At 46.4% G+C, this 16,620-nt stretch overlaps 1 protein-coding gene across 9 annotated transcripts in view; it reads right to left on the reverse strand.

Annotated features, from left to right (window-relative positions):
* The window catches only part of RAPGEF1 (Rap guanine nucleotide exchange factor 1), a 137,093-nt gene that overhangs the window by 97,116 nt on the left and 23,357 nt on the right, over nt 1-16,620 (reverse strand). For 4 of the 9 annotated variants that reach the window (XM_027556623.1, XM_027556621.1, XM_027556622.1 and 1 more), the window contains exon 1: nt 14,569-14,954. The exons of 2 other annotated variants lie outside the window; for them this stretch is intronic. In XM_027556623.1, the coding sequence (XP_027412424.1) occupies nt 14,569-14,632 (64 nt within the window). In that variant the 5' untranslated portion in view covers nt 14,633-14,954. Of the gene's footprint in view, nt 1-14,568; nt 14,955-16,620 lie in introns of those variants that run through there. 3 more of the 9 variants (XM_027556625.1, XM_027556626.1, XM_027556627.1) reach the window with 2 other exon arrangements.

A 16,620-nucleotide genomic window follows, 5' to 3' on the forward strand; every position in this document is an offset into this window, starting at 1 on the left:
AAACACAGCTGGCCAATCCCCACAGTAAACATGCAAACCACAACAATATAACTGCCTCCCTCAGTCCATCTTAATTATGAGATAATCATCTTCAAAAATGTTATTCCCTTGCCCAACAAAGAGAGGAAGCAGCACTCCAGTCTGCTTGTGCACCCACAGTCTCAGGACGGGGGGGCAGAGGGAAGACCACAGAAAGCAAGGTTTGGGCCCCAACTCTGCCCCCGACCAGCTGTGTGATCCTGAGCAAGTCACCAGACACTCACTGACCCTGTTCCCCAATCTGTGAAATGAAGATAAAATACTATACCCATCACACAAAACTCTTGGGAGGCTCAAATGCAATACACTTGGCTCCCAGACCTGTTTGCAAAGATGGCCACAGTAATCCCCTTCGACTTCAAGGGCCTTCCATCCAGAGGTGGGTCTCTCTCTTATCTTGAATCTGGGCTGTCCTGAAACATGCTTTTACCAACAAGATGAAGCGGAGGCAACACCGTGCCGGTTCTGACCCTGGGGGCCTCAGGAGGCCGTGTGCACCTTGCTCTCCAGGAAGCCTACAGCTGCCAGGTGAGTGACTTCGGGCCCCGGCTGGAGCAGAGGTGAGCCTCCAGGCAGCTGACCACAGACACAAGAGGGACCCCAGCTGAGCCCAGGACTCCAGCCTAAATCACCCCTTTCAGAAGCATGAACTAAATTAAGGCATCGCTGGGTCACTAAACACTGGGGCCACTTGTTAGCACTGACTGAGTGCTAGAGTGGTACTCAAAACACACAGCTGCTATAGCGTCTCTCTCTGCCAGGAATTCCCCAGTCCTCAATTTTTCCTTCTCTACTGGATTATCCTCAAAGACAGTGGAGTAGAAGGAGGTGCACTCATCTTCTCCTGCGAGAACTCCAAAATTACAACTTGCTGCTGAACAACCATCGACAGCAGAATGTTGGATCCCACCAAAAAAAGATACCCCATGTCCGAGGGCAAAGGAGAAGCCCCAGCAAGACAGTAGGAGGGGTGAAATCATGCTTAGAATCAAACCCCATACCCGCCAGAGACGCTTGGAGGGCTCAAACAAAACCTTGTGCACACCAGAACCCAAAGACCCCAGAGACTGGGCCAGACCTGTGTTTGAGTCTCCTGTGGAGGTCGGGATCAGCACTGGCCTGCCACTGGGGCATGGGCTCTGGGTGCCCCTACCTGGGTTAAACAGGCTGTGGCTTAAGTCCTCTTGGAGGAGGTCGCCATTAACCCCACCATGGAGCCTCTGAGCAGATGACCCACAAACTGCAGAACAATTATATTGAAGAAATTCTCACACTGTTAAGAAATTTCTAGGACCCACAACAGATTTCCCAACCTGGGGATCTAGCAAAGGGACCGAGAACCCCCATAGAATTTAACTTTGGAGGCCAGTGGGATTTGATTACAGAACTTACACAGGACTGGGAAACAGGCTCTTGAAGGGTACAAACAGAACCTTGTGCACACCAGGACCCAGGAGAAAGGAGCCGTGACCCCACAAGAGACTGCCCCAGACTTGCCCGGGAGTGTCCGGGGGAGGCGTGGTCAGCGGTGGCCTGCTGCAGGGTCGGGGGCACTGAGTGCAGCAGTGCATGCACGGGACCTTCTGAAGGAGGTGCCATTATCTTCATCACCTCCACCGTAGTTTGGCCTCAGGTCAAACAACAGGGAGGGAACACAGCCCTGCGAATCAACAGAAAATTGGACTAAAGATTTACTGAGCATGGCCCTGCCCATCAGGACAAGACCCAGTCTCCCCCACAGTGAGTCTCTCCCATCAGGAAGCTTCTGTAAACCTCTTATCCTTCTCCAACAGAGGACAGACAGAATGAAAACCACAATCACAGAAAACTAATCAAGCTTATCACATGAACCACAGCCTTGTCTAACTCAGTGAAACAATGAGCCATGCCATGTAGGGCCACCTGAGACAGATGGGTCATGGTGGAGAGGTCTGACAAAATGTGGTCCACTGGAGAAGGGAATGGCAAAACCACTTCAGTATTCTTGCCTTGAGAACCCCATGAACAGGATGAAAAGGCAAAATGATAAGACACTGAAGATGAACTCCCCACGTCAGTAGGTGCCCAATATGCTAGTGGAGAAAAGTGGAGAAATAACTCCAGAAAGAATGAAGAGACAGAGCCAAAGCAAAAACAACACCCAGTTGTGGATGCGACTGGTGACGGAAGTAAAGTCTGATGCTGTAAACAGCAATATTGCGTAGGAATCAAGAATATCAGGTCCATGAATCAAGGTAAATTAGAAGTGGTCAAACAGGAGATGGCAAGAGTGAACATCGACATTTTAGAAATCAATGAACTAAAATGGACTGGAATGGGTTAATTGAATTCAGATGACCATTATATCTACTACTGTGGGCAGGAATCCCTTAGAAGAAATGGAGTAGCCATCATGGTCAACAAAAGAGTCCAAAATGCAACTTGGACTTGGGTTCCACCTCAAAAATGACAGAATGAGCTCTGTTCGTTTCCAAGGCAAACTATTCAATATCACAGTAATCCAAGTCTATGCCCTGACCAGTAATGCTGAAGAAGCTGAAACTGAACGGCTCTATAAGATCTACAAGACCTTCTACAGCTAACACCCCCCAAAAATGTCCTTTTCATCATAGGGGACTGGAATGCAAAAGGAGGAAATCAAGAGATACTTGGATTAACAAGAAAATTTGGCCTTGGAGTACAAATGAAGCAGGGCAAAGGCTAACAGAGTTTTGCCAAGAGAACACACTGGTCATAGCAAACACCCTCTTGCAACAACATAAGAGAAGACTCTACACATGGACATCACCAGATGGTCAACACCGAAATCAGACTGATTATATTCTTTGCAGCCAAAGATGGCGAAGCTCTATAGAGTCAGCAAAAACAAGACCAGGAGCTGACTGTGGCTCAGATCATGACCTTCTTATAGCCAAATTCAGGCTTAAATCGAAGAAAGTAGGGAAAACCACTAGACTATTCAGGTATGACCTAAATCAAACCCCTTACAAGTGTTGGAGAAGACTCTTGAGAGTCTCTTGGACTGCAAGGAGATCCAACCAGTCCATTCTGAAGATCAGCCCTGGGATTTCTTTGGAAGGAATGATGCTAAAGCTGAAACTCCAGTACTTTGGCCATGTCATGCAAAGAGTTGACTCATTGGAAAAGACTCTGATGCTGGGAGGGATTGGGGGCAAGAGGAGAAGGGGACGCCAGAGGATGAGATGGCTGGATGGCATCACTGACTCGATGGACGTGAGTCTGGGTGAACTCCGGGAGTTGGTGATGGACAGGGAGGCCTGGCGTGCTGCAATTCATGGGGTCGCAAAGAGTCGGACACGACTGAGTGACTGAACTGAACTGAACTGAAGTGAGTGACAAATAGATTCAAGGGATTAGATCTGATAGAGTACCTGAAGAACTATGGATGGAGGTTGGTGACACTGTACAGAAGGCAATGATCAAGATCATCCCCAAGAAAAAGAAATGCAAAAAAAGGCAAAATGGTTGTCTGAGGAGGCCTTACAAATAGCTGAGAAGAAAAGAGAAGCTAAAGGCAAAGGAGAAAAGGAAAGATATACCCATTTGAATGCAGAGTTCCAAAGAATAACAAGGAGAGATAAGAAAGCCTTCCTCAGAGATCAATGCAAAAAAATAGAGGAAAACAATAGAATGGGAAAGACTAGAGATCTCTTCAAGAAAATTAGAGATACCAAAGGAACATTTCATGCAAAGATGGGCACAATAAAGGACAGAAATGGTATGGGCCTAACAGAAGCAGAAGATATTAAGAAGAGATGGCAACAATATACAGAAGAACGGTACAAAAAAGATCTTCATGACCCAGGTAATCACGATAGTGTGATCACTCACCTAGAGCCAGATATCCTGAAATGAGAAGTCAAGTGGACCTTAGGGAGCATCACTATGAACAAAGCTAGTGGAGGTGACGGAATTCCAGTGGAGCTATTTCAAATCCTGAAAGATGATGCTGTGAAAGTGCTGCACTCAACATGCCAGCAAATTTGGAAAACTCAGCAGTGGTCACAGGACTGGAAAAGGTCAGTTTTCATTCCAATCCCAAAGAAGGGCAATGCCAAAGAATGTTCAAACTATTACACAGTTGCACTCATCTCACACACTAGCTAAGTAATGCTCAAAATTCTCCGAGCCAGGCTTCAACAGTATGTGAACCATGAACTTCCAGATGTTCAAGCTGGATTTAGAAAAGGCAGAGGAACCAGAGATCAAATTGCCAACATCTGGTGGATCATAGAAAAAGCAATAGAATACACAGGAAAACAATAGAAAAACATCTACTTCTGTGTTATTGACTATGCCAAAGCCTTTGTGTGGATCACAACAAACTGTGGAAAATTCTTAAAGAGATGGGAATACCAGACCACCTTATCTGCCTCCTGAGAAATCTGTATGCAGGTCAAGAAGCAACAGTTAGAACCGGACATGGAACAACAGACTGGTTCCAAATTGGGAAAGGAGTACGTCAAGGCTGTAAATTGTCACCCTGCTTATTTAACTTATATGAAGAGTACATCATGGAAAATGCCGGGCTGGATGAAGCACAAGTTGGAATCAAGATTGCTGGGAGAAATATCAATAATCTCAGATACACAGATGATACCACTCTTATGGTAGGAAGTGAAGAGGAACTAAAGAGCCTCTTGATGAACGTGAAAGAGCAGAGTGAAAAAGCTGGCTTAAAACTCAACGTTCAAAAAACTAAGATCATGGCATCTGGTCTCACCACTTCATGGCAAACAGATGTGCAAACACTGAGAGACTTTATATTCTTGGGCTCCAAAGTCACTGCAGATGGTGACTGCAGCCATGAAATGAAAAGATGCTTGCTCCTTGGAAGAAAAGCTATGACTAACCTAGACAGCATATTAAAAGCAGGGACATCATTTTGCCAACAAAGGTCCATCTAGTCAAAGCTATGGTTTTTCCAATAGTCATGTATGGATGTGAGAGTTAGACTATAAAGAAAGCTGAGCACCGAAGAGTTGATGCTTTTAAATTGCGGTGTTGGAGAAGACTCTTGAGAGTCCCTTGGACTGCAAGGAGATCAAACCAGTCAATCCTAAAGGAAATCAGTCCTAAATATTCATTGGAAGGACTGATGCTGAAGCTGAAACTCCAATACTTTGGCCACCTGATGCGAAGAGCTGACTCATTGGAAAAGACCCTGATGCTGGGAAAGATTGAGGGCAGGAGAAGGGGATGACAGAGGATGAGATGGTTGGATGGCATCACAGACTCAATGGACGTGAGTCTGAGCAAGCACCGGGAGTTGGTGATGGACAGGGAAGCCTGGCGTGCTGCAGTCCACAGGGTTGCAAAGAGTTGGACACGACTGAGTGACTGAACTGAACTGAATTATTCACATCTACATTCATCACGACTTTATTTCTCCCTTTAAAAAAGTTCTCCCTTGGGACTTCCCTGGTGGTCCAGTAGATAAGAACCTGCCTGCCAATTCAGGGGACACAGGGTCAATCCCTGGTCTAGGAAGATCCCATATGATGCAGAGCTAAGCCTAGGCACCACAACTATTGAGCCCATGCTCCTCAACAAGAGAAGCCTCCACAGTGAGAAGCTCCACACATCGCAGCTATAGAGTAGCTCCCACCCTCTAACTAGAGCCTTTTCACAGCAACGAAGACCCAGTGCAACCAAAAATAAAATAATGAAAAAAAAAAAGCTCTCCCTTGGCCCTGCTACCCTCAACAACTATCAACGTGTCTTTGCTCTGTGTTGCAGCAAAAGCCCTCAGGGAGCTTCTCGTGCCCACTGTGTCTACTTCCTCTCTGGCCTTTCTCTCTCACATCCCCTTTCACCTCCAGCACCGCCCTGAAACTGGTCCAGGTCTCCAGTGAATGCCACGGCCCTAAGGCCAGTGCTCAAGTCTCGGTCCTTACGTGACTAGCCCCAATCAGCATCGTCTGTCAGCTCTCGTCCTCTGCCCCTGACACTGTCTGCACCCGTTTCCCAGGACAACACAGTCTCCGAGTCGCCTCCTGCCTCACCCCAAACTCCTGATTCTGGGGTGCCCCAGGGCTCAGTTTCTGGTTTCCTCTCTAACTCACTTCATCAGTAATCTCTCTCATCCAGTCTCAAAAGTCAAAGACCCTAAAAGGCCCAGATTTCTTCCCTGAAATCCAGACTCCAACACTCATCCTGCCTAGTGACCACCTCTTTTAGGTCTCTATTTGGCATCCCAAACTCAACCTGTGCCAAACGCAACTCCTGACCCCCTCCCCTAACCCCCGGGTCCCCATCCACTCCTCCGCACTCTTCCATTTATAAGACAAAATGCCCAGACCAAAACACCTCTTCTTCTCTCACACCCCACACATTACCCCTGAGCAAATCCCACTGGTCCTCCCTTCAAACCCCATCACCCACAAGGCTCTGCTTCGTCCTGACCTCAATCTCGCTGGTCCCTCCCAAGTCTGCTCCAGCCACGCGGGCCTCGCAGTGATGTGTCGGCCCCGGCCCTCTGCACGAGCTTCCCGTTCTCCAGAGCGCATGTGCCCACATGGCACGGCCCTCCCACTCGACTCCTCAGAGCTGAGCCCTCTCCCCTCTCCAGCCTCTGCAACACTACCAGCCCCTCTCCCAGTCTGACATCCCCTCCCTGCCTTCTTTCTGTGATGCCTATCATCTAACAGATTATATATTTTACTGTTTGTATTAAACTATACACTTTAGAAGCCAATGATGTCTTAATTTTTCATTAGATATCTCTTGTGCCTAGAACAGTGCCTGACACAGGAGCCATTCAATGAATGTTTGTTGAATGGATGAAAGTTTGTCAATCAGTGAATTAGTATAGAAACAATGGAATGTTTTTACTATAGTGCCCCATTTAATGGTAAAGGAAAACCATTTAAGGCCTCCATATTCAAAGTACCAGGTTCTTCAAACCTTCCACGATCTCTTTCTCATTGTATTTTTACAGATAAAGACCTGAATGGTGTGATAGGCTAGAAAACAGAAGGTTCAGCTTAAGTAATCTCAATTTTAAAAATAAGGCTGTTAGAGGGTGATATTTAAGTCCTTTCTCTGGCTTGAAACATGAATAGTTCTGGTGACTGACAAGTGACCTGCTTCTGAGTTCCCCAGTAATAATGACAGCTGCTGCTGCTGCTAAGTCACTTCAGTCGTGTCCAACTCTGTGCGACCCCACAGACGGCAGCCCGCCAGGCTTCCCCGTCCCTGGGACTCTCCAGGCAAAAGCACTGGAGTGGGGTTCCATCGCCTTCTTCGAATGATGACAGCAGAGAGCATCAAACCAAAAGGACCTCGCAGATCAGGGTTAGCACACGCCTGCCGGCAGCCCGAATCCTGTCAGCCTCTCGGTTGCACGTTCCTTGTATATAGCCTGCAAGGGAAGAATGGTTTTCCCATCTGCCATAAAATGGTTTCACCTTAGCTGGTCATATAAGTACCTACATAACAGGCTTGATTTTGCCTCTTGCCCTGCAAAGCCTACAAGATTCACTACCTGGCTCTTTAAATTTACCCACTCCGGACAAAGACGAGCCACTAAAGCAAATTCCTCAGCTGCAGACTACAAAATCCCCAGACACAAGGACCTAGGTATTTCAGCAAGATGTGACTTCCAAAACTAAGTGTCCTACGTAACTGCCAAAAGGTAACTAGAGATAAAGTGGCCAGTGGCCACTGCTATTATCTTAAATACTGGTAACACCCTCCATGTGGCTGGAAAAGAAATAGCCAAGCACGGAAATGTATTTTACGCATGTTCCCAGGGTAAAGCATATCCTAAAACCAATGGCTAGGGGTAGATATTGTTCTAAATTTGGAAATATTTGGTGACAAAGCGAAGTTTCCTTCCCTTTTCTTATCCACGCCCAAAACAACACCCCATGTTTCTCATGAGAAAAATTCCATCACACTTATGGCTTCCATTTCCTACATTTGATCTTTCACTTAACAACAACAAAAAAAGACTAATGGAAGCCCATAAAGTATCCAGATCTCTTAGTACCAAATCTGGCATACAAGAAGCTACCAGCGTTATTGTAGTATTATACCCAATATGTTATTACTGTATTATTATTACATCTATTATTGTATCACATATACTTTGCATATGGTAGATACAATATAAAACATATTATAAACACAATGTATTGAACATATATTCTATAACATGTAAATATACTTATAAATAGAAAATACATAATCATATATACAATATGCTGTATCATTATATATCTTTATTACATATTATATCACTGTTATACTACTATCCTAACACTAAGCCACTAAGTAGCTGGAGATACTAAGCCACAAAGTAGTTGCAAGACTTCAGACAAGTTATTTCATTTTTTTTCCCTCTGTTTTTTGGCTGCACCTTGCAGCATGGGGAATCTCAGTTCCGCAACCAGAGACTGAACCTATGCCCCTGCCCTGGGAGCGCTGCATCTTAACCGCTGGACTGCCAGGGGAGTCCCATTTCACTTCTAAGCCTCGATTTCTTCAAATCGAATTCCTGGCAAAATTAGGGAATCATTTTAGAGTTTTACCACTCTTTTCTAGCCCAAGACTAATTCCAAAAGCATGCTAAATAACCTTTGCTTTGAAAAGTTCTCCTGCCCGGAAGCCTGTGCATGGTCACACCCAATCACGACTTGGAAGCCCACAATGAACGGGTGTGGACATCATCTTTGTCCATCACAGTAATATCCTGATGTTCTGTACTTGTTGACCCAAACTGCCCTTGCAGCAAGCTTTGGAGCAAGCAGTCTAACAGCATATCTATTTTAATAACATTTGGGTTGGTGCCCAATCACGTAGGAGCATTTGGGGAAATAGTAACGAATCGTCCCCCAACAGGAACAGGAAAGAGGAAGAGTCGGTCCTTCGTCACCCTGCTGAACAGCGAATGTTAACGCTAATGACGCTACTGTATCATTTCTGGGCTCACTCTGTCCCTTTCACGTGAGGAAATCAAAAGTGTTTAATAATAATCACTGCTCCCTGGAAGGCAAAAGACAAAAAGTTGTGATGGTAAATGAGAATCCCTGAAATCTTATCATGCCTTTTCTCTGTGAAACTCAACACTTGAATGAGACTGAGCCAAGTCCAATGCAAAAGTCCATGGGAAAACAGAAATTTGAAACAAAAATAGATTCTTAGCCCTGACAATGGCTCCTGAACTTCCCATCCCCTTCTCTGAGCCCCATGCCTGCATCATGGTGGCATTAATAAAACCAGTTTAAGTTTTATAAGGAAAACAATTTCAAAATGACAACACTCAACACAGATGTGCTTGTGGCTACCTGACAAATTTATGCATCGCTCATGAAAATGTAACACATACATGCCTTTTGGAAAAACAACACAGCAATAGCCCACAGCAGGTTCCTGGACTGGGAACTTAACCTTGAGAACTCGTGCTAAGGAGATCATCTAGCAAATCACAAACATATGAATACAGCTGCTTATTGTTACCTTATCTCTTACAGCAAAAAGAGGAAAACAATGTCAATATCCAGCAGCGGGTGCATGATCTACCAAGTTATGGAAGAGCAACGTGATAGAATGTCACAGTCCTTACGGGAGCGCTAAAGACCACATATGGAAAATACGCATGTGAGTGCAGCAGCTCTGGGAAAGATGGCCAGTAAACAGCTCGTCCTTCGGCTCACCTACCAGGTTTCAGACATGCAAGATGCATTCTCCTCTTGGCATTTTGTCAATTTTTTTCCAATTTCTTCTTTAATAACATCTTTTCACCTAAGATAAAATGTAAATTCCCTGTACTTAACCTAAAAATAACAATAATAAACTCTTACTGAATGTATACTACTTGTCTGGTACTGTCCTAAGTATTTTACATGCATAAACCCCTTGATCCTTGCATCACCCCGTGAGGTAGGTACTATCTACAAAGGAGAAAACTGAGGCCCAAGAGTTAAGGAACTTGCCGACCATCAGCCAGCTCGAAGTGGGAGACCAAGGCATCAACCCTGGCACCTGGGCTCCGGTGTACAGACTCTTAACCACTTTGCAATTAGGAAAGAGACATTTCAACATTATTCAGGATGGGAAAATGGATCCTCCTGGTTAGGAACATATTCCAGTTAACTAGGAACAGCTCAACTATGCCCAGTCCTGCAGTAACTACTTTCAAAGAAATTCAGCACCATACAAAGCACCCCGGGGACCATGGTGCCCAGCAGCATCCATGCCTTCTGCAGGTACTGAACAACAAGGGAGCTCGCACACACAAGCAGCCATGATCGGTGTGGATGATCACTGATTCACAGCTCACCAGGCACCTCTGAGACCATCTGGCATGTGATCCCTTCAACTGAGGGAAGGAAGTGGGTAGTTAGCCAAGCTCCCACTGATAGCTGGCCTGTGTAAAACCAGGGTTCGTTCTATTACGCAACGTGTGATAACACAAATGACTATGATTCATCAAGTGCCTGAGTATGCTAAGGGCTATGACCCCTTACATATATTATCTCATTTAATTGTGCACAACAGTCCTTTGAGGTATGCGCTATTATTAATGTCACACAGAAATCAGGGAACAGGTTGGGATACGTAAAGTCGTGTGGCTGGCCTCTCTCAGCGGGAAGGCCCTGAGTGGGGTGCCGGGAGCGCAGCACCCAGCCCTGCACGTTCTGGAGCATGTTCCGGAGCATGGCAGCCCCCAGAGCGATGGAGTGCGGGCAGACAACAGATGGGGGTGGTGGTGGGGGGAAGGAGGCCAGCTCCAGCTGCAGCCAGAAAAGCCATCAATGGTAATGATCTGGCACACTAGCCAGCTTGGGACAAGCTTGTAGAGGCAAGTCTAAACACCGCTGCTGACTGGAATTCAGACAATTATAAATTTGCCCCTGTGGCAGAGGAACCAGAGAGCGTGCTGAATTTATGCAAATCCGTGACTCCCCACCCCAACCCCGGCCAGGCACCTCCTTCTCGGGGCTGCAAAGCCCATAGGCAGCCCAGCCTGGGAAGCACATTTTTTACAGTCAGTGCTTCCACTGAGGGTGTTTGTTTCACTCACTCACACCCAGCTGTGTACAAATATGCAAATCATTAATATTTCCATTTGCCATGCCAGTGTGGCCTCACACTGGGGGGTTTTCTGAGGGAGATAACCCTGTGCAACTACAGCCACAACGTTTAATTCCCAAGGAAACGTCTGCTCATGTTGTATTCCCCAAAGCCAGAATAACCACCGTCAGCCACCCTTCAAGTTATTCCTGGGGGTTGGAAAAGGACCAGAAGAAACAAGGAAGTCCTCTGAGAGCAGGGGAAGCAGGTGTGCTCCACAGAGGTTCAGTGCAGCTCTAGGCTGAAGGCTTCCCCGGGTGTCTGGGTCAAGCATCAACAACCAGACGCTGACGAAATGATTTAAGTACCTTTAGTGAAGCAATTTTTTGCACTGAGAACAACTGTTGATAAATTTAGTCTTTGTGAATTCAGAACTGCTGTAGGATACAGGAGGTTGTACGTGTTTTCATCCCCCAGTGTCTCTACTTTGGGCAGAGAACCGCAAAGCCGGAAGGCAGCACCAGTAGCACCTATCACGCACCAGGAACCACGCAGCGCCTTTCATACCCCAGGCACACCTGTGGTAGAACCGGGAGCCAGGCAGCACTCAGCTCGGCCACCGAGTGCCATATGCTGGGCGGGTGTGGAGGGCAGAACCACAACCCCGACAGACAGCCCTCGGGTTTTGATCAGGTCATGGAGTAACCAGATTCACTTGTTCAAAGTCAGACAGCAAGACAGGGCAGGGCTCTGGCTGGCTGGACCATGGAGAATCATAGAAGCTACTGCCTTATCCCGTCTCCCATCCTATATTTTTGGGCAGGGACCTGCTAGAACTCAGCATGGTAATACAAAAGATTCCAATTTATCAACTATGGCAAGTATTCGTTAGTGTAAAAACCAAAAAAAGGCTGTACTGTCTCTTTCTTAAGTCTTCAGTTTTGAGAGCTGTAAGAAAAACTAGGATTTTAAGAGTCAGAGAGTGTAACGTTGGTCCCTTCAAAGAGTCTACAGCTCACACTGTTTAAAATCATTAGAGAGACATTACTGCGTGTAAAATGCTCTTTTAGGGGGACAGCAAGCAGAGACAGTGAGAGTCATCTTTCTCAAACTAGTATTTTGTCACCTCAGTTTCTTAACTGCCCAGATCTACACAACATGGGAGCAGAAACATAAACGGTCTAAAAAGCAGATAATGATTTCCTTTAAATGTCCCTTCAGAATTTATTCTGGATCTGACCTTCCTAATCACGACTGTCTGGCTCAGGTTAAAGTCTGCCATGGCAGGCCAACAGACAGGCTGGACAGCAGTCAGAGGGAGCCAGGGCCGTTGCAGCAGCTTGCAGCAACCACACAAGAGGCCAAGACCCTGTTTCACTTGCCCCTAAAACAAGGCACTGATTCCACGCCGCGTGCCCTCCAGCCTGGAACCATCAAGTCAGTCCCTGTGATCTCATGTCTGTGCTGAGCCTGGACTTCACATCAGGCTCAGGGTGGTGACGGAGATTCACAAAATCACTCCCGAACACTGTTCTGAAATTACTGTTTCAAAACATCAATAGCCTTTACTGACAAAGACAAACTGTGAAGAACAGATAAACTCCACACCCATTATTGTGGGTCCTTGGCAGAGCATCCACAGATGCTGGATCGGAGAATAAACTTCATGTACGGGATCTCCCGTGCACAAACCAAATCCCTACACTGGCAGAAACGTGGCCCTGGTCCAAAGGATCTGTGAAGACCCAGAAATCAGCGGCAATTAATTGCTCTTTTTACCCTCAATTCGCTGTGGATTCTGAAATCCCTGCCATCACTCCCTCTCACTTACATTTCTGAACACAACTAAACAACACAACACAACAGCTTTCATTTTTGTCTGTAAACCCAGCTGCTTCCAGTGGAAATGTCAAGAAGCTTTCATTCATACATATTCCTAAGGAAAACCAGAGACAACTTGAAAGTAAGTAAAATGTTAAATTCCTGTTCTAACACTGGTGATTTGTGTTATTGGATTATGCGGCTTTGCTTCTCAGTAACTGGAGATACCAGCCCACACGGCAGTAAGAGACAGTGTTGCATCCCAGCCCACATGTAAACACCCGTGTCTGCTAAGAGTCATTCTTTTGAAGGACAAAGTATTATGACATAAAAAGCAACTGCTTTTTTTTTTTTTTAATGTTTCTCTCCCCCAAGTGAGTAAAGTACATTAAAGAAAATATAACAAATCTCATATATTACCTGTTTTTCTTACCTATATGCAAGTGTTCACTCACTCACCTGAACCATTTTAGAGTAAAATTATAGTCAGTTTAACCCTTTCCTCCTAAATACTTCAGCATGACGATACCAAAATGGACATTCTCCTACATGACTCATTACCACCAACACACAATGGTTTTAGCAACAGTTTCCAAATACCATCTACCACCCAGTTCATATTCAAATTTCCTGGTCTGTCCCTCAAATGTCTTTCATCGTTTTTTTATTCAAAGCAGGATTTGATAAAGGACCAGAAAGGAGTACCTTTTCCAAACTAGCTCGTCGACTGATGGAAACTTAGAAGGGTAATGGTAAGTTCGCATCCCACTGACTTTTTTCAAGAAGGAAAAAAAATTGTCCATAACCTGACCACAAAAGACAACTATCACTGACATTTCCATGCGTTCCTCCCAGTTTATTTTTTCTGTTCATACAAGCACGCCTGTGCACACACTTGCGATCAAACTGTCTTGCTACAGGTCAGGTGCTACGTGCCTTCCTTTTTGGCAAGTGGAGATCAAAGAGTCCATACCTGATGAGGCCCTGTGGGCACTATCTTTGGTATTCTGGTGCCTACTGGGTCTGCGGACTGCTGGTCTGCTAGGTTAATAACAGTGAGAAAGGGCAGCAAGGGCCCTGGGACCCTGCTCAAGGGTCCTCCAGTTTCAGGCACACCACAGCACACTGCTGTGGTCCCTCTGGCTTCTTCCTTCTCAGAGCTGACGCTAGCACAAGGCCGAGTGACACGCGGAGGCGGTGATAGGTGCTGCTGTCCTGTGCCATGGACGTCGAGGACAGACAAATACAAGGTCGTTCTTTTTTTTTTTTAATAGGAGATACTTTGAACTCTTTGGAAGAAAGATGCTATATATTTAAAAGCTATTATTAACATTCTCGAAACCAAACTGTCACTAAAAATGCAAACCTCCTGGATATCAAAATTTTTCTTTGGGATATTTTTTAAAACTGAAAAATTTCAACCCAGCGACATGTGCTGCACTAAATAAAAAATCTCAAACTGAACTAAAGTTTTCAGCCAAGTCAGGCCATCACAGAGCTGCAAACCATTTCATTCCTTAGCAGAACTGTCTGTTTATTGTCTCCAGACCATGCTGAGCTGGAAGCACGGTCTGACCTGCAGGCTCAGGTCTGGTTTTACACCGAAGCGTCCCAACAGATGGCGGCCGAAGCCCTTCTTCCTGGGTACAAAGCGTGGGGTCTTCTTACCTTGTTTCCAGGGACACAGGTGGCTTCGTTTCAGGGGCTTCTGTTTTTCAACAGCATTGCCCATTCTAAATTAAGCCAGAGGATCACAGAGCCCTTCCAAGCCCAAGTGTCTTTGCTGAAGAGCAAACACAGACCAAGTCACCAGCTGGACAGGGATTCATCTCTCAGACATCCCCATCACCCAGCGGCAAGCCCATGCAAAAAAGACTTGAACTCTGCTCTGAAGGTCTTTGCTTCCTGCCTCTCCAACTCTCTTCACTTCCAGGGAGGAAATCAGAATACAAGCCTTGTTACCGCCCTGGCGGTGGGTCTCCGGACCCGTCTATTCTAGGAGCACCTCCTCGGCTTTCCTGACACTCCAATACTCATCGCCACAGCAGCAGCCTCGGAGACTGAACTTCATTTCCAAACCCCATCAAAGCTGCTTTTCCTTGGGGGAGGAGTGGGAAATCACATGATCAAGAAGCTGAAAGCTAAAAATAGACCAGTTTGGGGGTGTGCCACAAGAAACATTGTCACAGAGACCCCAGGGTCACACCTTCTTTTTAAGGTTCTAGCCCTTAGACCAGTGTGCATCACGGGACAAGTTCCATCGGCGAAAACAAACTGACTTCATTAAGACTGTGTTTCCAAGGGGAAAAGTAAACAAACATCAAAATGCAAGCTGCACTTCAGTTTCCAAAGAAGAAGAGCTCAGAGGACAAACAGGAATTTGCAACCTCAAGCTCCAGTCATACAGTCTACGTTGGAATTAACATTTCTGGAGAAAATGCCGCACCACCTAAATTCTGAACAACAGATTTCCTGGAAGAAAAGGCATGAAATCATACACTTTTTTGTGGGGGAAAAAATTAAAGAAAAGAAAATGTCAAGGTACACGGAAAGATTTCACTGACTGAGATCACAGAGCCTGAGGGTAGAAAAGCTCTTCAGGAATCTCTGGAGCGCAGGCGGTGGGGAGACTGAGGCCCCACACCCAGGGCCAGATTCTGGCCTGCCCACGGAGCACAGTGGCGTCGGTTTCCTCATCCGTTAGCTGCGCAGAATGCCGAAGTCCCACCTCCTCAGCTGCGATGAGGACCAAATAAGACAGACACTTAGGAGTCCCCTCGGGACATCGTTACCACCATCAAGTCACACAGTTTGACTGTGAAACTACAGTAGCTCGGAAGGCAAATACCTGGCTTCAGCCAATTTGGCCAAAGGCATGCAATCAAAGTGACTGGAAGGTAGGATGGGGAGCCAGAGTAAAATTTAAAGACAAAAAAAGGCCCATGGAGCCAGAGAGATGGCATCTAAAAGGCACTCGGTGCGCCAGGGCTTCCACTGCTCAGCGTGCTGCACCACGGCCAGGGCGCCACACCGGCCACGGCCCCTTCCAAGGGAGCAAGAGAATCCTGCCGGCGTGTGCAGGACCAAAGAAGCCACATCCAGATCTCTACAGGAGCCTGAGGTTTCTGATTCCCATCTACCAACACAGAAGTCATTTTCACACGATCGTGGCCCGAGAATCCAGACTTCTCAAAGCCAATAGCACGTGTCTGTTCCACTTGCCCAGTGACCGGGCGAGAAGGAGAGCGGGTGCTTCAGGGAGGGCACTACCACCCACAACCCTCATACTGCGCACGGAACGCTCCTTCCAGTCAAACCACAACCACGAACTGGGAAAGAGCGCAGACCTGAGCCCCAGCCGCCCGGAGGGGCCGCGGTTCGAACACCCACAGCACACCCAGCGCCCCATCCGCATCACCATCAGTGACGGCCCCACCCTTCTGACACATTCTGAAGGGCCCTCAGTTTCCTTCCCCAAACCGTAATAATTTTCCTCAGGCAAGTGTTCAGTGCCAGATATGTCTGACCTCATTTCTTCCACAAGAAATTTAGTTCAACTTATCTATAGAAGCACAATAGATCAAAGAAGTTCTTCTTTTGAACCTGCATCCTAATGTCTCTTTTCACCTAAAGAACGTTTTAACATATCAAATGCTCTGCACACAATGCCGCCCAGCACCAGCAGAGTACCCAGACACACAGATGCCTAATGACGGATGG

This window comes from Bos indicus x Bos taurus, chromosome 11, assembly GCF_003369695.1.
Source record: "Bos indicus x Bos taurus breed Angus x Brahman F1 hybrid chromosome 11, Bos_hybrid_MaternalHap_v2.0, whole genome shotgun sequence".
NCBI classification, from domain to species: domain Eukaryota; kingdom Metazoa; phylum Chordata; class Mammalia; order Artiodactyla; family Bovidae; genus Bos; species Bos indicus x Bos taurus.